At 46.5% G+C, this 27374-nt stretch overlaps 1 protein-coding gene across 2 annotated transcripts in view; it reads right to left on the bottom strand.

The window, feature by feature from the left end:
- LOC105278232 (zinc finger protein 704) overlaps positions 1-27374 on the bottom strand; it is a 96329-nt gene that overhangs the window by 10131 nt on the left and 58824 nt on the right. For both annotated transcript variants that reach the window (XM_011337177.3, XM_011337178.3), the window contains one exon: positions 26439-26501. In XM_011337177.3, coding sequence (XP_011335479.1) covers positions 26439-26501 — 63 coding nt within the window. The remainder of the gene's footprint in view (positions 1-26438; positions 26502-27374) is intronic.

Raw genomic sequence — 27374 nt, 5'->3', positions numbered from 1 at the left:
GATTCTCACGCGACATACCGGGTGGCCACGACGCGGAAGAACAGCGGGATACGATAAGTGAGGACCGATAAGTATCCGTCGCGTATCAAAACGCCTCTAAAGAGAGCACAAATACGCAGAAAGATTCTCGACGCTCCGATCGGTTTGAGGATCTTGGTGGCGCAGATCTTTGACTCTTTGGAACGGTATACTGGGTGACGCGGGGAAAGGCTGGCTGATCGAGAGTTGCAATACAACGATAAGACGCGGGATATTCCGCGCGCGTATCAATGCGCGGTCAAAATGACGGCGGTAAGAGCCGCTTTCGGGAACGGGCGTTTCGGTAGCTGCGAGGATCTCGACGGTACAGTGACATCAGCTCTGAAACGGTACACGGTGAGTAGCGGAGCGGTGTGCAGCGTGGCGCAGCCATTGCCGAGGTCACAGACCTTCTACACGCTGGTCGGCAGGCAGGCAATGCTCTCCCTTTGCCTTGCCGTACCACAGCATTGGTTTGCGCCGTGCTCCGGAGAACTTCGCAGCAGTTCTTCCCCCTACTATCCTTCTCCCTTCCTCTAGCCTGATGCGACCTTTAGGTGATTCCAATAGCACTGGTCCAGAGGGCACCACGCGTCTACGGTGAAAATTTTCACGCGCGCCGTGTCCGTGAGATTTGTTTCTTTACGTTTTTCTCATAAAAATGCATAATAATCTATTTCTTAAAATTATCAAATATGCAAGCAACATAACATGTAACATGAGCAAAGTATTAAAATATGCGCAGCAAGGTGTTTCATCTCCAAACTTTTAAACTTGCAAAAAATGTAGTTTGTACGAAGAGAGAACAACTTTATCTCGTATCTAACAAGGATCATTATCGTTGAATGCATTTATTGCGCTATATATAACACAGCGTTGTATACATATTGCATACGAAACGTGTGAAGGACAAGCAATCGTAAAATTTGAGCGAGAAGCGATGTCAGCCGTCGGGAACAATAACGCGACAAAGAGAATTGACATATTTTCCTTGCAATATAAAAGAAGGAACACAATGCAGATCCGGCGAAACCATCTTCCATGCGCAGCACGGCCTATCATCGCACCGTGCTCATCTGAGCGCGCGCGCGCGTGGGGATGAGTGAGCCGACACAGGGTTGCCGCGACGCGCGCGCGACGAACGGCGTGCGATGTTTCGTGGGCGCATCGCGTGCGATACGACGTTGCCGGCGGTAGGAGATAGCCGCCACGGCGGCCCGTTGGGGATGCATTACGCATGGCCTGGCTTGGCTTGGCTTGGTCGGGAGCGCGTGCGCAAGCTAGGCATCCTCCACCCCAACCACGCTCGCGTTCACGCGAAGTACCGCGTCTTTCCCCCTGCTTTTCCGCTACTTTTGTGCGCTGCGCAACAGCACGCGCGCGCGCGAACGTGTGTTCCACACGTGTGTCGATGCGTGCGCGCGCGCGCGCGTATCCGTGCGCGGGGCCGCGAGATCGGCATGACGAAAATTGCGCACGTGTGTCTCCCCCTTTCATCGTCACGTCTTTATCGTTTCCGATAAGCGATGCGTGAACGTTGTCGAATCATGGTCAAGCAGAAGCCCGGTGCTACCGACCTATAGAGCTTCGTGATTCGCCTTGCAGGAATGCACCGGTAGGTTCAATGCCCCGAGGTTTATTAGAGTGGACGGATTTCAAATCACTCGTGCACGTTCGAGCGAAAGAGAGTTTCACTCGCGAGATGCCAAATTCCCTCGCTATTCAATCGTACTGACGATTAATCGTTTATCCGCGGCATCTCACATCTCGACGCGTGAGAGCGCACAGATCGTCAAGGCCGATGCGCAGGTTCGTTCCTACCCACTTCGGTGTACTTCGTGAATCGCGAATTCGCCGGTGAATGCCACGCGTGCGACTGAGCCACGGGCACAAAAATCGATTCCCAACTGCGTGCTACGACAGCTCGCTTTTCACGCAGCTCTCGCTTTCTCCGCATTAGCAAACACTGCCTTGTGCCGTCGATTGTTGCGTGAACGTGCACGTAGCACGGGATTGTGTTTTCCTACGTCACTACTCTTTTACAACCACGAGGTTTTCGCGTGCAAACCGTTCCCCGACTTATCTCGGATCGTACAGGTCCCGCTGACTCTGACATTTCAATTTGATTGCTCAACGTAAATTTATACTGCTATCTGATCGCAAAGATCAATCTGCGTGCCTTCTCTAAGTCTACAAGTGACATTGCTACTCGATGTAAACGTGCCACGCTTTGCTTCAGTAGTAAACAAAATAGAAACGACATATATAAAATTCGTTGTGTAAGAGGCGAAAAATAACTAGGAGACTGCCTTAGATTTGAACTCGAACTCTTCGGGATCCCTGGTTCACACGCCTAGGTCTTAGGCTGTACGGCCAATACTCCTACTGTTGTGATCAACTTGTTTTCATTCCGATCCTCTATACGACCTGTCAGTCTCGACTGTCTTTCCAGATCTTACAGCTCGGCCAGCCTGACATTACATTCGTCCCCGAATGTCTCCAAATCGTCGGTTCACTTCACTTGAGTCCCTCCCAACCTCCATTTTTGGTTCACTCTTCTGAGTCCCTCCCAACCTCCATGTTGGTTTACTCCTCTGAGTCCTTCCCAATCTCCATGTTGGTTCACTCCTCTGAGTCCTTCCCAATCTCCATGTTGGTTCACTCCTCTGAGTCCTTCCCAATCTCCATGTTGGTTCACTCCTCTGAGTCCGTCCCGACCTCCATGTTCAAGCTTCACTACCGGCCAGCTGTTTCTCAACTCCCTCCTCTCCGAGGGGTAGCGGATGAATCTCAACTGTCTTCGAGGGGTAGCGGATTTTATCCCACTTCTGAATTGTAAGAGGCGAAAAATAACTAAGGGGACTGCCTTAGATTCGAACTCGAACTCTCCGGGATCCCTGGTTCACACGCCTAGGTCTTAGGCTGTACGGCCAATACTCCTACTGTTGTGATCAACTTGTTTTCATTCCGATCCTCTATACGATCTGTCAGTCTCGACTATCTTCCCAGATCTTACAGCTCGGCCAGCCTGACATTACATTCGTCCCCGAATGTCTCCAAATCGTCGGTTCACTCCACTTGAGTCCCTCTCAACCTTCATTTTTGGTTCACTCTTCTGAGTCCCTCCCAACCTCCATGTTGGTTCACTCCTCTGAGTCCTTCCCAATCTCCATGTTGGTTCACTCCTCTGAGTCCGTCCCGACCTCCATGTTCAGGCTTCACTACCGGCCAGCTGTTTCTCAACTCCCTCCTCTCCGAGGGGTAGCGGATGAATCTCAACTGTCTTCGAGGGGTAGCGGATTTTATCCCACTTCTGAATTGTAAGAGGCGAAAAATAACTAAGGGGACTGCCTTAGATTCGAACTCGAACTCTCCGGGATCCCTGGTTCACACGCCTAGGTCTTAGGCTGTACGGCCAATACTCCTACTGTTGTGATCAACTTGTTTTCATTCCGATCCTCTATACGATCTGTCAGTCTCGACTATCTTCCCAGATCTTACAGCTCGGCCAGCCTGACATTACATTCGTCCCCGAATGTCTCCAAATCGTCGGTTCACTCCACTTGAGTCCCTCTCAACCTCCATTTTTGGTTCACTCTTCTGAGTCCCTCCCAACCTCCATGTTGGTTCACTCCTCTGAGTCCTTCCCAATCTGCATGTTGGTTCACTCCTCTGAGTCCGTCCCGACCTCCATGTTCAGGCTTCACTACCGGCCAGCTGTTTCTCAACTCCCTCCTCTCCGAGGGGTAGCGGATGAATCTCAACTGTCTTCGAGGGGTAGCGGATTTTATCCCATTTCTGAATTGTAAGAGGCGAAAAATAACTAGGAGACTGCCTTAGATTTGAACTCGAACTCTTCGGGATTCCTGGTTCACACGCCTAGGTCTTAGGCTGTACGGCCAATACTCCTACTGTTGTGATCAACTTGTTTTCATTCCGATCCTCTATACGACCTGTCAGTCTCGACTATCTTTCCAGATCTTACAGCTGTCTAAAGTTTAAAATAGAAATGACACAAAACAAAGAATTTCGAAGATTTTCGTAAAAAAGAATCACATCTGTATCTACGCGAACTTTGAAAGCCGCTGTCACGTATCGGCTGTAAACAACGATATCCCTCGTGTACCGTTTCGTGTACATCCTGACGTCACCGACATCGCTGACTCTCCGAGTCAATCCCCATTTCGGGACCACGCGGCGGTGGGTTTCACGGACATAGGGATACATCGCGCGGCAAAATACAAGCGCAGAGAGGAAATACAAGCGCACAGTACGAGCGAGAAAGAAAGAGAGAGAGAGAGAGAGAGAGGGAGAGGAGTTGGAGTCACACCGGAGAGAGAAGTGGGGAGCCCGGGTAACGCCCGGGAAACCAAAACAAACCAGACTTCTGTGTGTTGGCGCGTACGATGCGCGTCGATCCGTGGCGTGTGGTGAGGGTCGGACGTTGACCCTTCGTCGAACACACCGATGTGCCTCACGCATATACGAGTACACGGGGTATACGGGGTGGCGGGAGAAAAATCCACGGGTTTGTTGTGCGGGCCTTCGCGTCGTAGCGGCGGTGGCGGCGGCAATGGCGACAGTGGCGGCGAATAGGGACGATGCGGTAATAGGGGGCAGAAAATTTCAGAATATGGCCGCGTAGACGAGGGGGATAGGGAGGAATCTGGCCGAGGAAAGGAGAGAGAGGGGAGGGAGACGGAGGTGAGAGGGAACTGACCGCAGCGAGAGCGAAGCCACGTGCGATGCAGCAGGTACGACAAAGGCCGGTTGTACGCCAACTACGCCGTAGAACCGCCGCGCCGAGTGCACCGGCGCGAACAGAAGCTTTCGGGAGACGCGCGTGATGCGGGATGGTTCATCACGACGCGTAACGACGCGTCCATCGCACCACCGGCGCACAAACGTGAGAGCCTCGCGCTCCGATTAGGCGGAATGCTTTGTTTCAGACCGCGACGGTTTTTCGGAGGGAACGTGACGACGGCGACGAAGAAATCGTCGGACGGATGGATTTCGGCGATCTATGACAATGGCAACGAACTTCTTTTTTTTCGCGGCCACAAAGTAGCGAGCTGGAAAAAGGCGTGCTCAGCTGGGACACGTCGCGGCACGCGATTCGGTGCAATTTGCAGGGAAGAACCGGGGTCGTCGACACAGATGAGAGAGACAGAGAATGGTTTCAAATACGCGGCGTGGGGAGAGGCGGTGGGTGCCCCGTGAGTCACGACGGGGACTCCACCAGGATGTTCAACGCATCTAATTTGCTGTTCTCTTTCTCTCTCTGTTCGTGTCCGAATGAGGAAATACAAAGCCACACGTAGAATTGTCTATCGTCTACAGTCAACCTCTCTGCTCTCTGCAGTTGGTTTTAACGGCGGATCGAAAAATATAGCGTTCATCTGTCGCTCGGACAGATGATCGCCATGATATTTTCGGGACGCACGCATATTATAAAATAAAAGCAATAATCTTAAGTACGTGATCACACAATTCTAAAATTATATTTAAATTCAAATCAACTGTTAGCTGATAAAACTTTCAAACGACTGGCTCCGAAACCTGTCCTGGCCGAAACGTGTCCAACGTGATGCATTCTCCCATTTTCCGACATATTCCGTTTCACGGGGCATCGAAGGAGGGAGATTTGTTTTTCATTGACCGGCCGCGCGGCTAAATCGCGTTGTCCGCGGTTTCCGCCTCTTATCGATATTTACAGTCCGCCAGTGCGTGCTCGAGTGCGCCTTTATCTCCTTCCCCAAAGTACAATGGCGCGTCCAATGGCTTTCGGCGCAGGCAGCGACACTGCCGTATCGCGATGTTGCAACCACCGGGCAGCGAATGCCAACGTTTGTCGTTGCATGTAGCCAAGAAGAGGCAGTCTCCATATTAAGCCCGAATTCGCGTGTGTATGCGCGCGCGCGCGAATGCTCCTGTGCCGAGAACGTGCTAGGGGGAACATCTCGCCTCTTTAATTAGCCACGTAACTTTCCCCGACGGTTCTTCTTATGGCGAAGCGGGAGGCATTTCCAGAGACACGTACGAAAGTTTTCGACGTTCTCGAATCCCGCGGCCGGCCATTGTACGTTGGACTTTATGAAGGTCAGCGCCGTCGCTGAGAAGGCTGCTAAGCGATGGTTGTCCGACGCTCGCGAGCAAGAGAATCCGACTACACGCGTGTGCGAGCGGAAGAAAGAGAGGGAGGTGAGCAGAAGGAGAGAACGAGAGCGAGGAAAGCGGAGCTAGAGAAGGATCGCGGGAACGAACCGTCGAGAGAAGCGGCGGCGCGGGAGGAACGGCCGCGCCTGCGCAGACGCGTTGTTTACGTCGCCGGCTTGCAGCGTGGACGCCGCGGCCCCGCTGGCGTCTCGTTGAAATGGTGGAGGATGCCCGTTCAGCGAGCCCACGGCTGATATATGTATAGTAAACGTGGCGAGCCGATGGGAGAAAATGAGAAGAGCAACACCGAACGAGGACGATGCACTTTGCGAATCAAGGCACCTTGAGTTTTTTCCAGACTGTCGATTGCTACGACTCCAAACGACGTTGCTAGCGTTTCGGCAGTCACGCGCGATATAACATCGTGATATTTTATCTGTTGTACGTTCTTGTGACTGTATGTGTGAAAATATGCCCGTAATCACTCGTGCCGTTGCTCCCATAATATGCGTTTGTAAATTTCATTAAATTTGAGGGTCCCAAATTTTTGAATCTATTGTGCGATGTATTCTGCTTGTGTAGTTTTCCGAAATGCACTACATCTGTTCTTGCTTTTCTATCAATATGTGGTATGCAAAAGTGTTACATTTATATTTTATTTATACTCTACATATCTATTTTTCTGCAATTTATACGATGCATTTGGGACAAACAATATAGTTATTCCGATATCACTTTACCAAGTTTTTAAATATTATTGCTTATTTTAACTGATCAAATCATATGTGTTGTTTGGTAGTTTCACTCGACGATACATTAAATATACACCCACAGAAAAGATTTCTGGACTTAATGCTAGTACTCTTTAATCTATCATAAAATAAGATCGCTATAGCGACAATCATATTTATTATTGAAAAGAAGCATATTTTAATCTTGAATAGAAAATTCGAAAATCTAGATTCAAATAATCTTGGCGCTATCTCATTCATTTTCTCAGAAGGATTTAGATACAAATTTGTAGCAAGTTCAAAATATTCTTGATTTCAGACTATTGTCAGATCTAAAAGACATCTTATTCTATTCTTCTAAGAGAATTTGTAGAATCTGCACAAAACGGCCAATATTTATGTGTTGCAATCGGGAAAGTGTTTCTGTGTTTCTGTTATTTACAATGAATAAGTGCAATACTCTACAAGAAATATTAAAAGATATGGAAATGTCTTATCCCGAATCTTATTTCTCAAGTAAGTATATTGTATATACTTACTTACATTTCCATATCTTTTAATATTTCTTGTAGAGTATTGCACTTATTCATTATAAATAACAGAAACACTTTCCCGATTTTCGATTGCAACACATAAATATTGGCCGTTTTATCGGAATAAAGGACGCAGAAGCGCCGAGTCGACGAGCGACTGTGAGAAAATGATGCGTCGACATGGACAAAGCCTACTATAAAGTGGCGCTAATATCAAATTATTCTACATACAAGAATATATAAGCATAAATGTGTATATGTTACTCTTGTCTCAAGACAGTAAGACAATCTTATTTAATTCGAGAGAGAAGAATAGAAATTACTGATTTAAATTAAGAATTGTTTTATTTATATATTTTTTATACTTGTAATACGATTAAATTAGTCAAGAATATTTTTCGTCTTGTTATCAGAAATCCTTTCTGAGGGTGTAAGAAAGAAACGCGACGGATTAATTAGCGATTAATATTATTTTGGCATGTATTATTCATGTTTATGGCTCGAGTGTGCTGCAAACTTTGCGAGAGTGTCAGGAAACCGCGAATCCAGGGAAAACGCGGTGAAAGGTAGAAAGTTGCGAGAGTGAGACGCGTTACATGCGACAATTGTGGAAACGGTAAGCGTGACTCGAGTCGTGCGTATAGAGCTGAATAAAATTCACGCGTTACGACGTTCTCAGAACGTATTATTAGTTAGTATCCCGTATGGTGCGTGGATAAATGGCAATTAAAACAGCTCTTGCGCGTGTTCGGCTGGTAAACGGCTGGGCGAGCGAGCGCAAGCTCCGAAATTGCATTATCCTTATCGCCTTTATTGGCGAGCGTGCGATTAATTTATGAAGAGACAAGGAGATAGGGAAGAAGACGCACACGAGGAAGGGAATTCCGTGACGGGCAGCGACTTTCACGGAACACTTAAAATCCGATCTCCGACAGTTGCACGCGTTTAATTTTCCTTTTTCAAGGCCATATATCGACGTTTATGCATACTGTAACCAATGCCAGCGTGGTCAAGCCTCGTTAAGCAATAAGACAGATTCCTCCTCTCCTCTACGTCCTTCTCGCCTCTCCCTATCTGCCGAAAACCGGTAGTACCGTTCGCGCCGAAAATACGATTTAAGAGTACGAGCGGAGTCGCCGCGATTAATTTTTAATTAACGCGATGGGATGACTCGCCATTACGTACGCATTATTGACGTTTTTTCGGAAAGTATCGAACGGTTTCTTTGATACGGTATGAGTAACATCAATATGGAGGTGTTGGAATAAACGAGATATTTATGCACCCAAGTAAAATGGTAAAAATAATAATCGAGTCTGTGTGTGAACGTGCTGGCACTAACATTGCGAAAATGCAGGTTCTGCGAAAACCGCCCAGAGATTACCAGCAATTTGCTTGCAATTTGATAATCATAACCAGCTGTGTCGTGTCGCACGCGTTGCGCTTTTTAATGCACACGCCCGCGCGTTCCCCCAACCAATGAGGGTCCGAACCCGTTACCGTTCACAGATTTTTGTACTCGCATTGTGCCGGCCGGCCGGCCGGCTGCTGTGCGGTTGGATAAGACCGCGTTTTTTCAAGGACGCTCGTGTGTGTGTGTGTATGCACGCGCCTCGGTGCAAAGAGAGAAATATTTACCGGAGCCTGTTTATCGGCCAGGAGACATGAAATGCGCCAGTGCGTGGCGCGCGTTGTTTCCAAACTCCGACGGACGTTCCGAACTCGACGCGTCGTTCGTATCGGGCAGAGACAGAGAGAGTTCAATAACCGACGCAAGGCCGCACGACTAATTTTATTGCGTAAAAAGCACCGGTGCTCGATGATCAGCGGATTTTAGATTTCGCTCTGTTATCGTTTGAAAGGTTGTCATAGATTTAATTGCACATGAGCGCGTTGATAACATTGAGATTTTAAAATTTGTATGTTTATATTTTATATTTCATGGTACCTATTAAAGTTTAAAAAGAAATGTTAAATTATATTTTATTCAGATTATTACTGCAAATGGTTGCATCTAAAGACCGATCTCGAAGCAAACGAAATTGTTATTTTGTAATTAAATCACTCGCCGATTAAAATTTTGTATAAAATATTAGACCTTAGCTCAGCGCGGTAGGAGGAAGTTTAGGCAGTTGAAAAAATAAGAGGCAGTTGGTTTTGTACGCGTCAATTCGCGCAATTATTTACTTAATCGCGAATGTTAACGTGTTTATGTCTACGCGAAGCGATATCCGCGCGCAGTCGTGAAAATGCGCACGTATTTACGTCATATGGGATACGGTTTAACATTTTCAAGAAGATACTGTGTTTGTTCCGTGCGAACTCGAGTTTCGTCTTGTGTGGTTAGACTTAATCGTAACTGTAAGATCTGGAAAGACAGTCGAGACTGACAGATCGTATAGAGGATCGGAATGAAAACAAGTTGATCACAACAGTAGGAGTATTGGCCGTACAGCCTAAGACCTAGGCGTGTGAACCAGGGATCCCGGAGAGTTCGAGTTCAAATCTAAGGCAGTCTCCTAGTTATTTTTCGCCTCTTACAATTCAGAAGTGGGATAAAATCCGCTACCCCTCGAAGACAGTTGAGATTCATCCGCTACCCCTCGGAGAGGAGGGAGTTGAGAAGCAGCTGGCCGGTAGTGAAGCCTGAACATGGAGGTCGGGACGGACTCAGAGGAGTGAACCAACATGGAGATTGGGAAGGATTCAGAGGAGTGAACCAACATGGAGATTGAGAAGGACTCAGAGGAGTGAACCAACATGGAGGTTGAGAGGGACTCAGAAGAGTGAACCAAAAATGGATGTTGGGAGGGACTCAGAAGAGTGAATCAAAAATGGATGTTGGGAGGGACTCAAGTGGAGTGAACCGACGATTTGGAGACATTCGGGGACGAATGTAATGTCAGGCTGGCCGAGCTGTAAGATCTGGGAAGATAGTCGAGACTGACAGATCGTATAGAGGATCGGAATGAAAACAAGTTGATCACAACAGTAGGAGTATTGGCCGTACAGCCTAAGACCTAGGCGTGTGAACCAGGGATCCCGGAGAGTTCGAGTTCAAATCTAAGGCAGTCTCCTAGTTATTTTTCGCCTCTTACAATTCAGAAGTGGGATAAAATCCGCTACCCCTCGAAGACAGTTGAGATTCATCCGCTACCCCTCGGAGAGGAGGGAGTTGAGAAGCAGCTGGCCGGTAGTGAAGCCTGAACATGGAGGTCGGGACGGACTCAGAGGGGTGAACCAACATGGAGATTGGGAAGGACTCAGAGGAGTGAACCAACATGGAGATTGGGAAGGACTCAGAGGAGTGAACCAACATGGAGGTTGGGAGGGACTCAGAAGAGTGAACCAAAAATGGATGTTGGGAGGGACTCAGAAGAGTGAATCAAAAATGGATGTTGGGAGGGACTCAAGTGGAGTGAACCGACGATTTGGAGACATTCGGGGACGAATGTAATGTCAGGCTGGCCGAGCTGTAAGATCTGGAAAGACAGTCGAGACTGACAGGTCGTATAGAGGATCGGAATGAAAACAAGTTGATCACAACAGTAGGAGTATTGGCCGTACAGCCTAAGACCTAGGCGCGTGAACCAGGGATCCCGAAGAGTTCGAGTTCAAATCTAAGGCAGTCCCCTTAGTTATTTTTCGCCTCTTAGAATTCAGAAGTGGGATAAAATCCGCTACCCTTCGAAGACAGTTGAGATTCATTCGCTACCCCTCGGAGAGGAGGGAGTTGAGAAACAGCTGGCCGGTAGTGAAGCCTGAACATGGAGGTCGGGACGGACTCAGAGGAGTGAACCAACATGGAGATTGGGAAGGACTCAGAGGAGTGAACCAACATGGAGGTTGGGAGGGACTCAGAAGAGTGAACCAAAAATGGATGTTGGGAGGGACTCAGAAGAGTGAACCAAAAATGGAGGTTGGGAGGGACTCAAGTGGAGTGAACCGACGATTTGGAGACATTCGGGGACGAATGTAATGTCAGGCTGGCCGAGCTGTAAGATCTGGAAAGACAGTCGAGACTGACAGGTCGTATAGAGGATCGGAATGAAAACAAGTTGATCACAACAGTAGGAGTATTGGCCGTACAGCCTAAGACCTAGACGTGTGAACCAGGGATCCCGAAGAGTTCGAGTTCGAATCTAAGGCAGTCCCCTAGTTATTTTTCGTCTCTTACATAACCTTATTACGATAGCACGATAATGTGACAGTAATGGCTCCATCACCGAATTCGCTTATAAAAAATATACTCATTTAAAACTCCTCGCTTACGTCCTACGACACACTAATCTCTCTATCCGGTATGGTAAACACGATGAGAACATTCCCACGGAACGTGTCGCAATTGTAATTACGGGCTCCGTTTTAAGCGTCAACGTTCATGCAATCTTTCTTGCAATCTCTTGCGTCTTATCTTCTTAGGTTTCCTCTTCTTCCAAAAAGTTTCAAAAACTCTCTAGTCTATTTACATATCCGTACTGAAACTCACATGTTTTCATCATTGCAACGTCAGGTGATTCCTATTATGAGCGCGCAGTCGACGATGATTACGAATTAATTCGAATCGATTGCAGTAGAAATGCACGCCGACCGATTTAGTTCAGACTTCTATTTGTACAATTCAAACAATCTTTGCAAAACAAGTTTTATGTAAATGCTTAATGAGTGTCGTCTCGTCAATCCTCACGCGATTTTGCGATGCTCGTCATAATCATTATTCATTCTCGCGCTATCACGTTCAAACTCGCGTATCGGCTAACGCGAACGTGCGATCGGGACAGTGAACCCGCATCAAACTCTCTCTCTCTCTCTTTCTTTCGCAGTTTTCGAATATATTCGAGCTAGAACTAGAGACTCACGTGTCTTGTTCGACGACCGTTAGATTCGTCAGGGTCGCAGATGGCGTGGTTACCACGATGGCAAAGTCAAGGTCATTACTTTCGCAAATCTTCGCACGGTAGAGAGAGACAGAAAGAGAAAAGGAAAGAGAGAGAGAGAGTGGGTAGACTCCCAGAGAGTCCCAGTTGGCCAATCGGTTGTGCCAGCCGGCCTGAACAAAACGACGGGGAAAGAGAGAGGTGGTACGAAGGATAACCTTACCCTAGGGCAGGACTATCTGCTTTGCAGACCGATTATTTGCGAATTATCGGATTTCTCTCTTTCTCCTTCTATTTCTCTGTATCTTTCTGCCTGGTATTTTTATTGCTATGCAGTTTGTAATCATAAATTTCTTATTATTGAAACACATCACTTGGCGAAGCTTGTTATCTATACGGATTTGTGCGCCCAAATCTTTCGAACAATTTTAAGAGGCGTCTGGCATCTTATCTTTCACGAATTGAGTCAAAACGTGAATATACTTGTTTTAATGCGTTTTAATCATATGTGCGCGCCGACTTTTCTTATTATTCTAATTCGATACAAATTCTTTTCCTCTCTTTTTATTTTTCTTTATTTATGTACTACTGTAATAACTGTGATCTGAATAAAAAATTTTAATCACATTCTCAAGAGAATTTATGATTAAATTTCTGTCTTCTGTTACTCGTGTCCTTTCTCCTACTTTTTTCTTTTCACTCTTTACTTTTCCAGAAAATTATATTATTTACATTATTTATTATAATCGTGTTATCCAAATCGTCAACTTCCTCTTTCCTTTTTCCCTGCCAGGGGCAGGGAGATTTATTATATTTTACGCTTGTCAGGCTGGATCGCACTGTGGTTTTCAGCGGAACTTTCGCAAAACTCTTCGTCTCTCGCTCTCACCTTCGATCGGTGAACGGCTGCTGTTGCTCTTGCGCGCGCGGCGAATCAGCTGGGCACGCACGAGCGGAGTGCGAAGGAGCGAGCGAGCGAGCGAGCGCGCCCGGTAAAGCGTGACAACGATTGATTCGCCGGCACTGTCAACGGCCTTGCCACGTCGTGGACACACCGGTTCTCCTCGGCTTATCCAAGTTGAGCAACAAAGTGGGTGCGGCCTGTATTAGGACCAGTTTACAGTTACGTACTTGGCGCGCGCGCGCGCAATACGTACATACAGGAATGGCGTATTCACGATTCTTTTATCGTCGTGCTCGATCACAACACGCGCTGGAAAGCATCGAGAAGTAGCGCGAATCTGCAAACCTGAGTCTCGTGGACATTTTGCTGTTCGCACTGACATCAACAATAGTATTGTACCTTTGAGTATATCATTTGTATTTTTTAGTCCCTTTTCATTCCAAAAGATTACTTTCCCAGCCCTCTTGCAGGTCCATAACGGAAAGTATCGATTCTTAATCGTATTACTGCAACTAATTTAAATAATTTCTAAAAAAGCGACGTTGCGCATCGCCGATTGTGCACTTTCATCGATCATTCGTCATGCCGGCGAATTTCACTGATGGCGAGCCGGGGAATCGCGTGGAGATAGATGACTTTCCGACCCGAGATCGATTCCAGAGAAAGTTACTTGCCTGCAGTCCGCGCCGATGTCGAAACGGCTTATGTAAAAGCCCAGCTGACGCGAGGCCAGTCCGGGGATTAGCCGCGTGTGATTCGTATCTCGGCACGGGGGGAAAAAAGAGGAGCCGAATGAACGCGTATGAACGCTTTCTACGATAATAAGGTGGTTTGCTCCGCGGAAAAGAGCGGTGATTGCGATAACGTCGCTATCCATTTATCGCATGCGTTGAGCGATCAACGGGCGTCTGCGTCGTCAAGGCGCATGAGCGTCGTGTCATCCGAGGCCGTCGAGGAGATCCTATGCGTCGTTTTATGACAGAGCATCGATTATGACGGCCGGTTCGTTCCAGCGGACGGCCCTTAAGCGCTTTAATTGCTCGAGAGACACTTTCGCGGCCTGGAGGTCAAGGTAGAACACGCGGGCACGGTCGATACGACACGCTCGCGCGGGCGCAGAACGCGTCCCAATGCACGTTCCGAGTATTAAAACGCTTTTTTTCAGGTCGGATCAGCGCAACAGCATCATCTGTTCGTTTCGTGCGAGCTGCGCGCCTTCGGAGTAATTTCTGATCGCCAGTCGCGCGAGGTGTCATTCGCCCACCTCGCGGCAATCGAAATATCATTCCCGAGAGCGACGAAGGTCCGGAATAACCGAGATACTATTATCGCTCTTGCGGTAAAATTCGCGTCACCTTGAATTTAAAATGGGTGTTGCGCTACGGTGGACCTAGCTGTCGTCGAGCGTCTATTATTGGAGCGCGATGCCGTGGCTAAGCCGGCGCAAGTCATCAAGCGCGGGTTACGAAACGCCGTCGACTGACTGCCCACGTCCATCTGTTCACGGGAGAGATGAGAATAAAAGGCGCGAAGGCTCATCCCTACGCACGAGTGGTAGCTGTTTGCACATCGCGTCACCAATGGAAGAAATGAGGGAAGAGATACATGAAGATACGCACAGCTGTGTATTTCGATTTGAAATGATGCAAGCAGGATGAACTGCACAAGCTTCTTTATTCATGCACTGAAAAAACAATCTGGTTGCATTAATTAGAAATCTGGTGGGTTCAACCAGTTTGTCTGTTGGAAAATGGACGAATCAGAATCCCTTTAGGAATTACCAGATGAGCATGATTAATTCCTTCCTGTTAAATTTACCAGATTTTCTTGATAATAATACTAAATGTATTTAGTTAAATTAACATGACTGTTTAGTGAAAAGAAACGTTTTTCTGTTTCATTACCGTGAGTTTTCTTGGATTGCTGTAAATGAAATATCATGTTGATATTTATACAGAATGTCCCGTAATAATCGCCTAACCTCTCGCATGCCAATAGAGCAGATCGAGATGAACAGAAAAGTCCCATATCATTTTGCGATATTCGCAATAATAATCGAAATATTGCATATTAAAGTCAAGCGAATCCAGAGCGCGCGGAGGCGAGTGCCGAGCCGCTCGAGGTATAGGATTATTATTGCGAATATCGCAAAATGGTACGGGACTTTTCTCTTCATCTCGATCTGCTCTATTGGCATACGAGAGGTTAGGCGATTATCACGGGACACCCTGTATAAACAAATATAAGAAGAGAACACGTTTTTTCATCCGCCATCACTTCACCAGCCATTCCACTAACTAATTTCATTTCACTACAGGAGGAAAACGTGCCGTCCGTGCCGATCCGTTTCCCGAACATGCATCAACACGCACGACACGAAACAATAGAATGCTGCTGGAGTGCCCTGCGATTAACCAGAATTCTGATTGCACCTTCGTTTGTTCTTATGTCTAGTGTAATATAACTAGAAGTTTTATAGATCCAACTGGAAAATACTAACCAAATTCTTATAGTACAGTCTATCAAACATTCTAGTTATAAAATATCCAGTCCTATCGTGATAACTAGAAATTCTTGGTTAGTTTAACCAAAATGCATTCTATCAGATACGTCTTGTTGATACAATCAAATCATTTTTCTCAGTGTGGTTACATGATTCTGATATGATGTCATCGAGTCAATTCCGACGCGGTTGCTCGCCAGAGCAACGGCAAATCCCGAAAGGGACGTGGATCATGTGGCCGCGCCGCATCACGGTCATGAATAACGAAGAGAGCTCTCCGCCATCCCGGGCGACGGCGGCGCGACACGTCGATTCGGCGTGCGTAAAAAAAAGGCAGTCAGGACCTAGGCCAACGGTACACGGCGAGCGCCATGGCACGATATCTCGTCCCCACCAGCGATGTGCTCGGTTACCAACTGAAATTCGCGAACGTGCGTCCTTGACTCTCCACCGTGCCAAAAGTCCTAACAGCGCGGAAGAAAGAGAGAGAATGAGCGAACGGACTGAACGTTGCAATAAAGAGCTCAACGCTCCAGACATGACGTCACGCCGTCAGTCAAGCTAAAATAATTGAGCGTCCAATGTCTGGACGCTACCGCTACCGTTAATGACAACCGTTTGACGTAAAGAAATGTTTTTCGCTAGCTTTATCTTAATTTATGTGATTACGTTACAGTCGCATAACAGTACCAGAGGTTCTCTTCGCCTTTGCATATAGTTTATCGGTAGCAGCTGTTCCGATGTTACCTAACAGAAAGACATGAGAAGAACGTCTCCCGTGCGGTGTAATAAAATTTGCTAAAATTCTTCATTAGCGTATAATACACGACTATTCTAATTTGATAAGGATTTTCTGCTTATGCATATTCAAAGCCGCGGTACTTCAACTGTGACGTCACACGCGGAAGGCAAAGATAACTGACGTGCGTCACTAGGTATATCGCACGGCGCAAAAGAGCCTGCGATGATCTCAGCCTACAGCTTGCGACGTCACGGCAGTCGGGAAACTTTATTATCGGTCAGATACCCGTCAGTCCCCGGTTCGCGAAACTCATTCGGCGCGACACGTTCGGCGAGAACTTTCGTTGACGACGACGAATTCGGGACGTTCGTCGGCGGAATGCCAATCTCGTCCTACCTGCCGCGTGCTTTCCGATAGCTAGTCCGTGGACTATTTATACGGGTCTCGCGTTCGATACGTAAGCGTGTAACCGGCACGACCGGTAACGGCATCCTGGACGAACGATCATTCGACTGTATTTTCGTAGTGCTACTACGACGAGTAGATGCGTAGTCGTTATAGGAATCTGAGCGCCACGTGCGCACGGAATTTCTACGTTTCGTATGCGCACCGCGTGACGCACGGGATCGTCCTCGAGTTATATCATCGAACACTTTCGATGTGTGTGATGCCGCAATCGTAACTCCTCTCACTTATTCATTTTCAATAGAAATTTCTCCGATCTTCACGTCTTTAACAATACATTGTGTAAGAGGCGAAAAATAACTAGGAGACTGCCTTAGATTTGAACTCGAACTCTCCGGGATCCCTGGTTCACACGCCTAGGTCTTAGGCTGTACGGCCAATACTCCTACTGTTGTGATCAACTTGTTTTCATTCCGATCCTCTATACGACCTGTCAGTCTCGACTATCTTTCCAGATCTTACAGCTCGGCCAGCCTGACATTACATTCGTCCCCGAATGTCTCCAAATCGTCGGTTCACTCCACTTGAGTCCCTCCCAACCTCCATTTTTGGTTCACTCTTCTGAGTCCCTCCCAACATCCATTTTTGGTTCACTCTTCTGAGTCCCTCCCAACCTCCATGTTGGTTCACTCCTCTGAGTCTGTCCCGACCTCCATGTTCAGGCTTCACTACCGGCCAGCTGCTTCCCAACTCTCTCCTCTCCGAGGGGTAGCGGATGAATCTCAACTGTCTTCGAGGGGTAGCGGATTTTATCCCACTTCTAAATTGTAAGAGGCGAAAAATAACTAGGAGACTGCCTTAGATTTGAACTCGACCTCTCCGGGATCCCTGGTTCACACGCCTAGGTCTTAGGATGTACGGCCAATACTCCTACTGTTGTGATCAACTTGTTTTCATTCCGATCCTCTATACGACCTGTCAGTCTCGACTGTCTTTCCAGATCTTACAGCTCGGCCAGCCTGACATTACATTCGTCCCCGAATGTCTCCAAATCGTCGGTTCACTCCACTTGAGTCCCTCCCACTCTCCATTTTTGGTTAACTCTTCTGAGTCCCTCCCAACATCCATTTTTGGTTCACTCTTCTGAGTCCCTCCCAACCTCCATGTTGGTTCACTCCTCTGAGTCTGTCCCGACCTCCATGTTCAGGCTTCACTACCGGCCAGCTGCTTCCCAACTCTCTCCTCTCCGAGGGGTAGCGGATGAATCTCAACTGTCTTCGAGGAGTAGCGGATTTTATCCCACTTCTGAATTGTAAGAGGCGAAAAATAACTAGGAGACTGCCTTAGATTTGAACTCGAACTCTCCGGGATCCCTGGTTCACACGCCTAGGTCTTAGGATGTACGGCCAATACTCCTACTGTTGTGATCAACTTGTTTTCATTCCGATCCTCTATACGACCTGTCAGTCTCGACTGTCTTTCCAGATCTTACAGCTCGGCCAGCCTGACATTACATTCGTCCCCGAATGTCTCCTCCAAATCGTCGGTTCACTCCACTTGAGTCCCTCCCAACATCCATTTTTGGTTCACTCTTCTGAGTCCCTCCCAACATCCATTTTTGATTCACTCTTCTGAGTCCCTCCCAACCTCCATGTTGGTTCACTCCTCTGAGTCCGTCCCGACCTCCATGTTCAGGCTTCACTACCGGCCAGCTGCTTCCCAACTCCCTCCTCTCCGAGGGGTAGCGGATGAATCTCAACTGTCTTCGAGGGGTAGCGGATTTTATCCCACTTCTGAATTGTAAGAGGCGAAAAATAACTAGGAGACTGCTTTAGATTTGAACTCGAACTCTCCGGGATCCCTGTTTCACACGCCTAGGTCTTAGGCTGTACGGCCAATACTCCTACTGTTGTGATCAACTTGTTTTCATTCCGATCCTCTATACGACCTGTCAGTCTCGACTGTCTTTCCAGATCTTACAGCTCGGCCAGCCTGACATTACATTCGTCCCCGAATGTCTCCAAATCGTCGGTTCACTCCACTTGAGTCCCTCCCAACATCCATTTTTGGTTCACTCTTCTGAGTCCCTCCCAACCTCCATGTTGGTTCACTCCTCTGAGTCTGTCCCGACCTCCATGTTCAGGCTTCACTACCGGCCAGCTGCTTCTCAACTCCCTCCTCTCCGAGGGGTAGCGGATTTTATCCCACTTCTGAATTGTAAGAGGCGAAAAATAACTAGGAGACTGCCTTAGATTCGAACTCGAACTCTCCGGGATCCCTGTTTCACACGCCTAGGTCTTAGGCTGTACGGCCAATACTCCTACTGTTGTGATCAACTTGTTTTCATTCCGATCCTCTATACGACCTGTCTGTCTTGACTATCTTTCCAGATCTTACAATTGATACCTTGTAGGTCTGTTTGGGTCTTCAAATTATTCTGAAGAGAAGAACAAGTGCACAGCGTATATCCTGCTTTTTGAAATCGTTTAGGCGAGTTAAAGGAACGGCCAACATGTAAGAAACGGTGATCGGTGATTCGTCCTGGTACTCGACTCGATGAATCGACTAACAGGACCTGCCGAATTGATTAAGCGAGAACTAGTCCGTATTAAAAAGTGGGTATTCTTTTTTAGTTGAGCAGTTCTTCATGCTGATAGGTTTTTTCCGAGGGGTTGGTCACTGAGGTAATCTTTGTACAAGGGCTAGGTAATTCTTAGGGTAGTCTCAGATAATCTGAGGGAATCTAAGGTAATCGTGATACCATGCGCGATATATATTCAGTATATCTATCCGCCGAGAGACAACCAAATATCGGAAACGCAACCTTTCATATGTTTTCGGGTCTATATGTCCGCCGAGCTGCCTACTCTGTGCTTGATTCTTTTGCTCTGTGCTAGTTTATTATTTTTTTCTGGTTTTATTATCGAAATCGATCAAAATGGAAAATTCTGAACAATCATCGAGGGAACTACCGGCTAAAATCAATACGGAAAATACGGCATTGATGAATTTTGACAGTAAATTGAAACTTTTGCCAAGTTATTTGATCGAACTGTTGTAGTATTAGGTAATCTTAAGGAATCTGAGGTAATTTAAAGGTAATCCGTATCAAGGGTAATTTTTGTACACTATAACCGCTAGTGACCAACCTCTCGGTTTTTTCTAACTTGGCTGGTCAGGCTGGTGGAGGTAGGGCGCCGTTCTCCAGTTATTCAACGATTACCACGTCAAACCTTACAAGGTCGTCGAAGTAGTCATTAAGGCTACTCTTAAAACTGTATACGCGAGCGATGTAGCCTCCTGAAGAACAATATGCGACACGCGATGGTGCTTTCCTCTTTCTCTGATCATGACCTTGAATGGAATATTCTAATGTCATTTCCGCACTTGGATTGCGCGAGAACCGCAAAACGTGCGAGATTCAACATCGCAGATCAAGCATTTTAAGCAAGGATTAAATGTCGATAAAAGCAAAGTTCGAAAAATGTTATTTTAACTTCATTTTACATAACACTAAATATTCAAATAAAAAATGCCGCACAAATGTATGCAAACTGACTTTTCTTGGCAAATGGAGTTTAACAAACGAAAGATGGGATAACTAAATGTCTCTGTCAGACTGGCGTAGCCAGAGAGAATGAGAGAATAAATGCAGACACTCATTTTGAATCTCAGTATCAGTAATCACGCACCTCGGTGATGGATCAGAGAATAATTTATCATGTTTCGAGAGAACAATCAATTACGCATTTTATTGACGCGAATTGATAGCGACGCGGGCAAAGAGAGAAATACGACGTCGCGTATTTCCTATGTACGTAACGTCAGTGGGCCGCTGGTCATGGCCGCTGGCTTATGTCATGCGATGCCTGCGCATCATGCGAGTGAAATCACTTTGTTTGACATTTTACTGTAAAAATGCTTTTGATATGCAATTGATAGTGAAAAGTCAGCGGCAGCAGCCAAATCCGGGTGAAGCGATAAATGCCCTCCTAATGATTCGCGTAGAATTTTATCGCACGGTTCTTTGAAAAGAGACATCAGCACGGGGATTACCAATTTTCAAATCGCATCATGAGAGTATGCAAAATCCACGACAACGACGTCCTTTTAATTTTGAAAAGAATATTCCATACACGATGACGTTACATCAGAAATCATATTGCCAAGCGATGACCCTGACTCTGCACGCGCGCGGCAGATAATATCTGCAATCTGTGCAACGTGAGCGGGAGGAAGGGAGCGTGTACGAGAAGGATTTTGTTTCCAGTGTACGGCTTATGAATTTCTCTAACCGACGCGTCGGTTACATATTTTTAGGCGTCGCGACGCCTTTTCACCTTGTAATCGCCGTTGTTACTGTTTCGGAATTGCCTATCAGTCTTATCGACGAGTCTTTATTCCTACGATTTCGAGCAACTCTTAAGGGGATCCTGGAGTGGCCAGTGAACTCCGTCGCGGCGTCTGAATTACCGGCGGAATCGATGATTTTCCTGTATTTTCTTTTTATTGAATTCACAGAATGAAAAATCCTTTTCCACGATGAAAGTACACACAATAATGTAATGTGAAAGGCAGGCCTTAACTTTCCAAACGGAAAAAAATCACAATTTTTTATTCAGCCACGATTTCACAGGCATACGTAGGCACGAAATGATCACGAATCTTTCTGCACTAATTACTTTTACACTAGGCTTCTAAACTCATTTCTAAAAACTTCCCCATATTCTTTCATTTTGTTCCGTCCTTGCGATTATCGAATTTTGGTCACACAAACTGCAAAACATTTATATTAAGAACATTAATGTACGAGGTGACGTCACAATAAGCCGATAATAAAACTGTAAATTTTTTTTGTCGTTTTTAACATACAGTCGAGTTTCGCTCGGTATATTTCTTTGTATACTCTAATCGTGGAGAAGGATTTTTCATTCTATACAATCATTAAAGAGTAATTAGTACAGTAAGATCGACCAATTCCGCCGGTAATACAGACGACTCCAGGATCCCCTTAAAAGCATATCTTAAGCAGGAATTTGTCAATATCAAAATTTATTGACGTTTAGCGGACGACCTCGAGGAATAAATTGATGTTGCAAGAAACCTTCGAAATAAAATGCGATGCTCTTCAGCTGTCAGCAAGTACGAACGATAATTATTTTGATTCAGCGTCTCCCGCTCTCACGGAATGTAAAATATCAAACTTATGTAACGGCTGGTTGGGGTTTCGCAACTTTAAATCTCATGTTGAATTGTATAAAAGTAAATTGTGCCGAATTAAAATTTAATTGTCACACGCACACGCACGCGCATACGCATGACGACAAAAAGCATGGAAACGCTTACATCCGGCGCGATTTCATTCAAAGGTCGAAAGAGAGTAGGGAAATAATGCGGAAGGGAACGGTTGCGTTGCTCAGTAAAGGCCGGATCTCCGTCGAGCTGCGGTTGTTGCCGGGCGCGCGGAAATATGTACGGCAAGCGTTACGGCTAACGTCAAGTTTACGCAACGCGTATTACGTAAGGTGGACGAACACGACCCGCACGGCACAAAACCCCGCGGGACGCACACGCGAGTGCCGGCACGATCACGATCGACGTTGAATTGACCGATGCATTCGATAGGCCACGCTGACGTTTCTCAATTTCAGATCGTCTGTGTCACGATATTCTTTCTTGCGAGCATGCAATTTGCATGATTAATCGAGAGATATCACGTGCTTTATGCGATACGAGGATTTTTATATGCAATTAAAATCCTTGTGTGTAATAAGTAGCGTGGAGAAAAAATGAAATTGCAGCATCGAAACGATGCGAGCAAACAGAAAAACGAAAAATTAAGTGCAATTATTTAAAGATCGACAGTAAGTCGAAACAAATAATCAGAGGAATCTATTTCTTCAAATGGTCAAAATATCTCGATATTTAACGAGTAATAATAGCCAGTGCTTGATGCAAAAATGAACAAAAGTGAAGTGTTCACTCCGTGAACAAAAGAAATAATCGGAAAGAGCTTCTTTTCCAAGAGAAATCCTTTCTTTAAAAGGAAAAAAGGAAGGCAAGAATCCCCCCTGGAAGAAAGAAAGGATTTGCTGAAGGCTCCAATTTCGACAGACACGCGTCAGTGGCACTTACTTTCAATGTGGATCGAAACGCGTAATATAACAACAACGAAAGTACAGCTTTTATTACGTACTGAAATAAAACGAAGAATTTGATAGGAAGAACAATTTTTAAGACCTTCAATTTCCTTCACGTAAGCTCATACATATTTAAATCGACAGCTTCGTGTGGCAATCGTCGCGAGTCTCTTCACATTCTATGATCATCGCTCATTTTGAACCGGAATTAACGCCGTTGCGGAATCGCCGCGCAAACTCGCTATGTCATAACTGCGAGCTGTCGCGCCGAATTACGATGCAACAATCGAGGAAACTTCCCAGCGATATCGCCTGGGTGATCTATGCCGATCGGCAGACGGTGTGACGACGGTCGCCGAGTCGGCGGTCAAGGTCCGCCATTGGGGCACCGCGACTTCTATACATCCGAACCGGCAAAAGCTTCGCTAGAAAAGCAGCGGCACGCGGAACTAGAAATAAATCTTCCGTGCGTTCTCCGCGCGCGCCGCACACGCCTCGCGCACGTACACACACGCGCGCACACGACGGTTGCACACCGATATTATTTCGCGCGCGTGCAGTCAGGGCCGCGGTGACCTTAACTACCTTCCTCCGCACCTCTGCCCCCCTCGTTGTTGCCTCCCTTGGCCCCCCGCCGCGCCCCGCCCCATCGCCCACCGCACCCCCCTTCCCCCCATCGCCGCCGCGAGTAATGCCGCATTCGAGGGCACCGGGGGGCGCGGCCAGGGGAACGGGCACGTGCCGCTCGGCGGTGACGTCACGTGGTGTGCACTGCGACGCGATGCACCAACGGCGCCGGTCCTCGCGCGTCGCTCCGCGATCCCCAGGTCCATGTGCAGGCGCGTACGTACGTTGTACGGGTCGGCTAGCGAAATCGTCCGCGGATCACTTTGCCGGAATTCCGCACGCGTCGATTGGAAATCCCACTTTTTTTAAGGGCTCGGCCTAGATCCGGTGAAAGTAATCTTTGATCGTCCACGTGTTCACTTATATCCCGGACCTCCGAGTGAGATTTTGTAACCGTTCGCCGTGACACGACGTGAAAAATGACGAATACACATGGGCTTAATGGGAGGCAGGTTGTTCAGCTCTTTTCGAGAGTCCGGTCTCTCCTCTAAAGAGAGGTCGATGAGGAAACATAAAATCATTAGAGTCACTGGAATGAATGGTTAAGTTCCCCGCTCAAATCTAGGTTACATTTTCGGGTTACGTGTAATCCATACAAAGCCCTCGACTGACGTTCGATCGCGTAACAACCAGAGCTTTCCGGATCTATGGGTCTCGGATAAACCGGCGCGTGTACGACCTTTAGACTTGGTATTCAATTCGTGTTAACGTAGGGTTTCGCTCTTTGGCAGATCTATTCGAAATTAAAAACAATTCTCCATGAGAGAGAATAACCGAAATGTTGATTTGCAAAAAAATCCCGAGCTGTTGGGAAGAATTAAATTTTTTTCGAATAGAGCTTGATCGCTTAAAATTTCATTTAAAACTTAAAGAGACATCAAAGTGATTTCAACTGGGGAAATTCGCGTTCCTCGATGTCTTTGACAGCCGTTTTCCGAACTCAGCACGCTCTATAGCTTTTCATGCGACAGCCGCGTGCTAGAACCGGGCTTGTCAAAGACAAAGGAAACCTCCCCTCGATCCCGAGGCGACATGCAACCGATACATACTCCGGACGATTACGGCACTGCGCACGTGACGCGCGTATGTATCGTATATACATGCACGCGCGCGCGCACTAAATACGCGAGCGCGGGGAAAGGAAGCGCATAGTACTCTGTCGCAGTCGTCACACAATGCAGCACACTCGACTGGAACTTCCTGGCCGCTCGCTCCCTCTTTTCCTAGCCTTCCCCCCGCGCTCTCCTCGCCTATCGAGATCACCGTTCATGGATGCCGCGATATGGGAACGGTGCATCTCTCACTCCCATCGCGATCGAGCGACCTTTCGCGATGACGAGCACAGCGATGGGAGAGAATCTAGGGAACGACGCTGGCGACCTTGGTCGCCGTGCTCGCGGAGGTAATCCACGGGTCGGGTCAATTGGGTCAGGTGCGCGCAGGTAAGGTGGCCATCTTCCTCTCGCTCGCGCGACTAGGACAGTAGGGTGGAAAACTGGGACGCAGCCCCAGATTCTCGAAAAGAGGGCGCAAACGCGGCATTCACGGTTTTTCCTCTCTCTTTTTTTCTCCCATTGAGCTTGTTCCGTGAAATCGTTTTATGCACCGTCGATGCAGAGCTTAATAAGATCACTCGGATGACGAACGGCACGTGTTACACCGGTTCTTTCCAATCGCGTCGCATTGCAAGCACGAAATCGTCCAAAATACGTGGGAATGAATTCGAGGACACTCGTCACGAAAGAGGACACGTCCTCGGAAATCTGGCCACTCTAGGTGCGTGCGTGCGTGTATGCGCACGTCGCGAGTGAAAGTCGAAACCGCGTGTGCACTAGGCACTCCGTGAAATTATATCGACGGACTCGATCGATGCGCGACACGATCATCCACGTCCGGCATCGCGGATGACGCGCTCGCGCCTGACGACATTATCGGCTCCGATCGAATCGAGATGAATGACTTTGAAAGCTCAACTCGCCGCTCACAATCGCCGGTGAAAGTAGGAACCTTCGGTAAACTGGGTTACGAATAATATTGATCCGAAAGGAGCGGTAGTGGTAGCAGTAGACCTAGTGCCGCGTTTACACGCAGCGTCCGTTCGCTCCGCCGACGCCGACGGCCGGTTTCGATAACGAGGGTTCCCCACGTAAATTGCATGCGCATGAAAATGTCGATTGCAGAGCTGCCGTCAGTTTCTTTTCAACTGGGATTCTCTCGTGCCTTTTTCATCGTTCTTTAAATATCAATAGTGTATAGCTACATTCTGAGATGATTTGAAGGAGAGAGACTTTGTTGTTGTGATGAGCGCGCGAGATTACTTATCATCTCTATTCAATGTTGCGAGCCGGATAATAAACAAAATAACAACCAAATATCTGAGATATAAATTGCATCGTATCGTATGTTTTCGTTGCTCTTTCGAAAATATCAGAAATTGCATTTTAAAGTAATATGCAGGAAAGATAAATCTAGATTAGAATCACTAAGAAATGATGGACATATAATTTGCATTTGCGTGCATTAACATAAAAACAATTATTTTATTACGTAGATAAAAATTAAACCACGTAATCTCTCGACGATCTCTCGTCTTAATTTAAAATTATATTTTCTTGCAAATATAGCGACTGAAAAATTGTAACACTGAGAAATGTGAATTAAAATTGCAAAATGCCCGATCATCTCCCGTTGATATTTACGTCTGCAGAAAATAACCCGGTGTACGCACTGCTAGGTAATTTCGCACCCGCGAGATTTCCAGCAAGTCGGGTCTCCAATTACACGAAAGGAAATCAGGCTTACCTGTTCGCTTTCGAAAGTCGCGTCTGGTTCCGTCTCGCTCGAGTCCTGGAGTTTCGCTCGAATCTGAAAAGCCATAAGCAGAGACGATGTGAATGTTATCCGTAAAATCTTGGCCCCCCCTCCCTCTCAAGTTAGGCCTTCCGGCGCGGTTCTCCTTAGTATAATAATTATGTATTTTATGATGGAATGGGAAAATTGCACACCGACGCACAGTGGTCAAGATTACCAGAAACCTGGTCGAAATTCTGTACATACTCAAATTATTCTAAATCATATATATAACTGCAATTTAGCGATTTTCCCATAATTCTGATGCAATGTAATTAATATAATATTAATTATATATACAGGGTGTCCCATTTTAAAAGTTGCACTGAAATATGTCTTCAGGGAAGCATTTTGAGAAAAAACTTCGACGCAGTTTGGCGCAGATAAACTTTTTCTTATTTCTTTTGATATATAATTAAATTTTAAATTCTGTTTGATTTATCGCGCCGACTCACGACGGGGACTTTGAATCGCAATATTTCATTAGTGTTACATCACAACAGCACTATCTTATTTTATTTCTATTAACTGTAATAAAAATTGAATAAATAACAGCGTGATCAGAAGCACAAAGGATATAATAAAACAAGGATGAAAAGATTTAATAACCCGGTACGTGATAACTTCGTGAATGAAATCACAATTGTGACACCGATTATGGCCAAAATCATATTAGAGACTTACGATAATGAACTTTATACATTTATAGCTCTCATAAATAAAATTTGTTTGGACTATAACGTTAGAGAAATTTAGTACGGACTTAGAACTAACAAACAATAATGTAATGACGATAAAAAAATTTTTTTTTAATGAATTTTGGCCACGTTTTCAGTCGTTTTGACCACTGTGCGACGCCCGGCAAGAACAAGTACGTCACTTTTGAAA

The sequence above is a fragment of the Ooceraea biroi genome, chromosome 10 (genome assembly GCF_003672135.1).
Source record: "Ooceraea biroi isolate clonal line C1 chromosome 10, Obir_v5.4, whole genome shotgun sequence".
Taxonomy (NCBI): Eukaryota; Metazoa; Arthropoda; class Insecta; order Hymenoptera; family Formicidae; genus Ooceraea; species Ooceraea biroi.
This window is presented reverse-complemented; position numbering and strand designations above follow the sequence as displayed.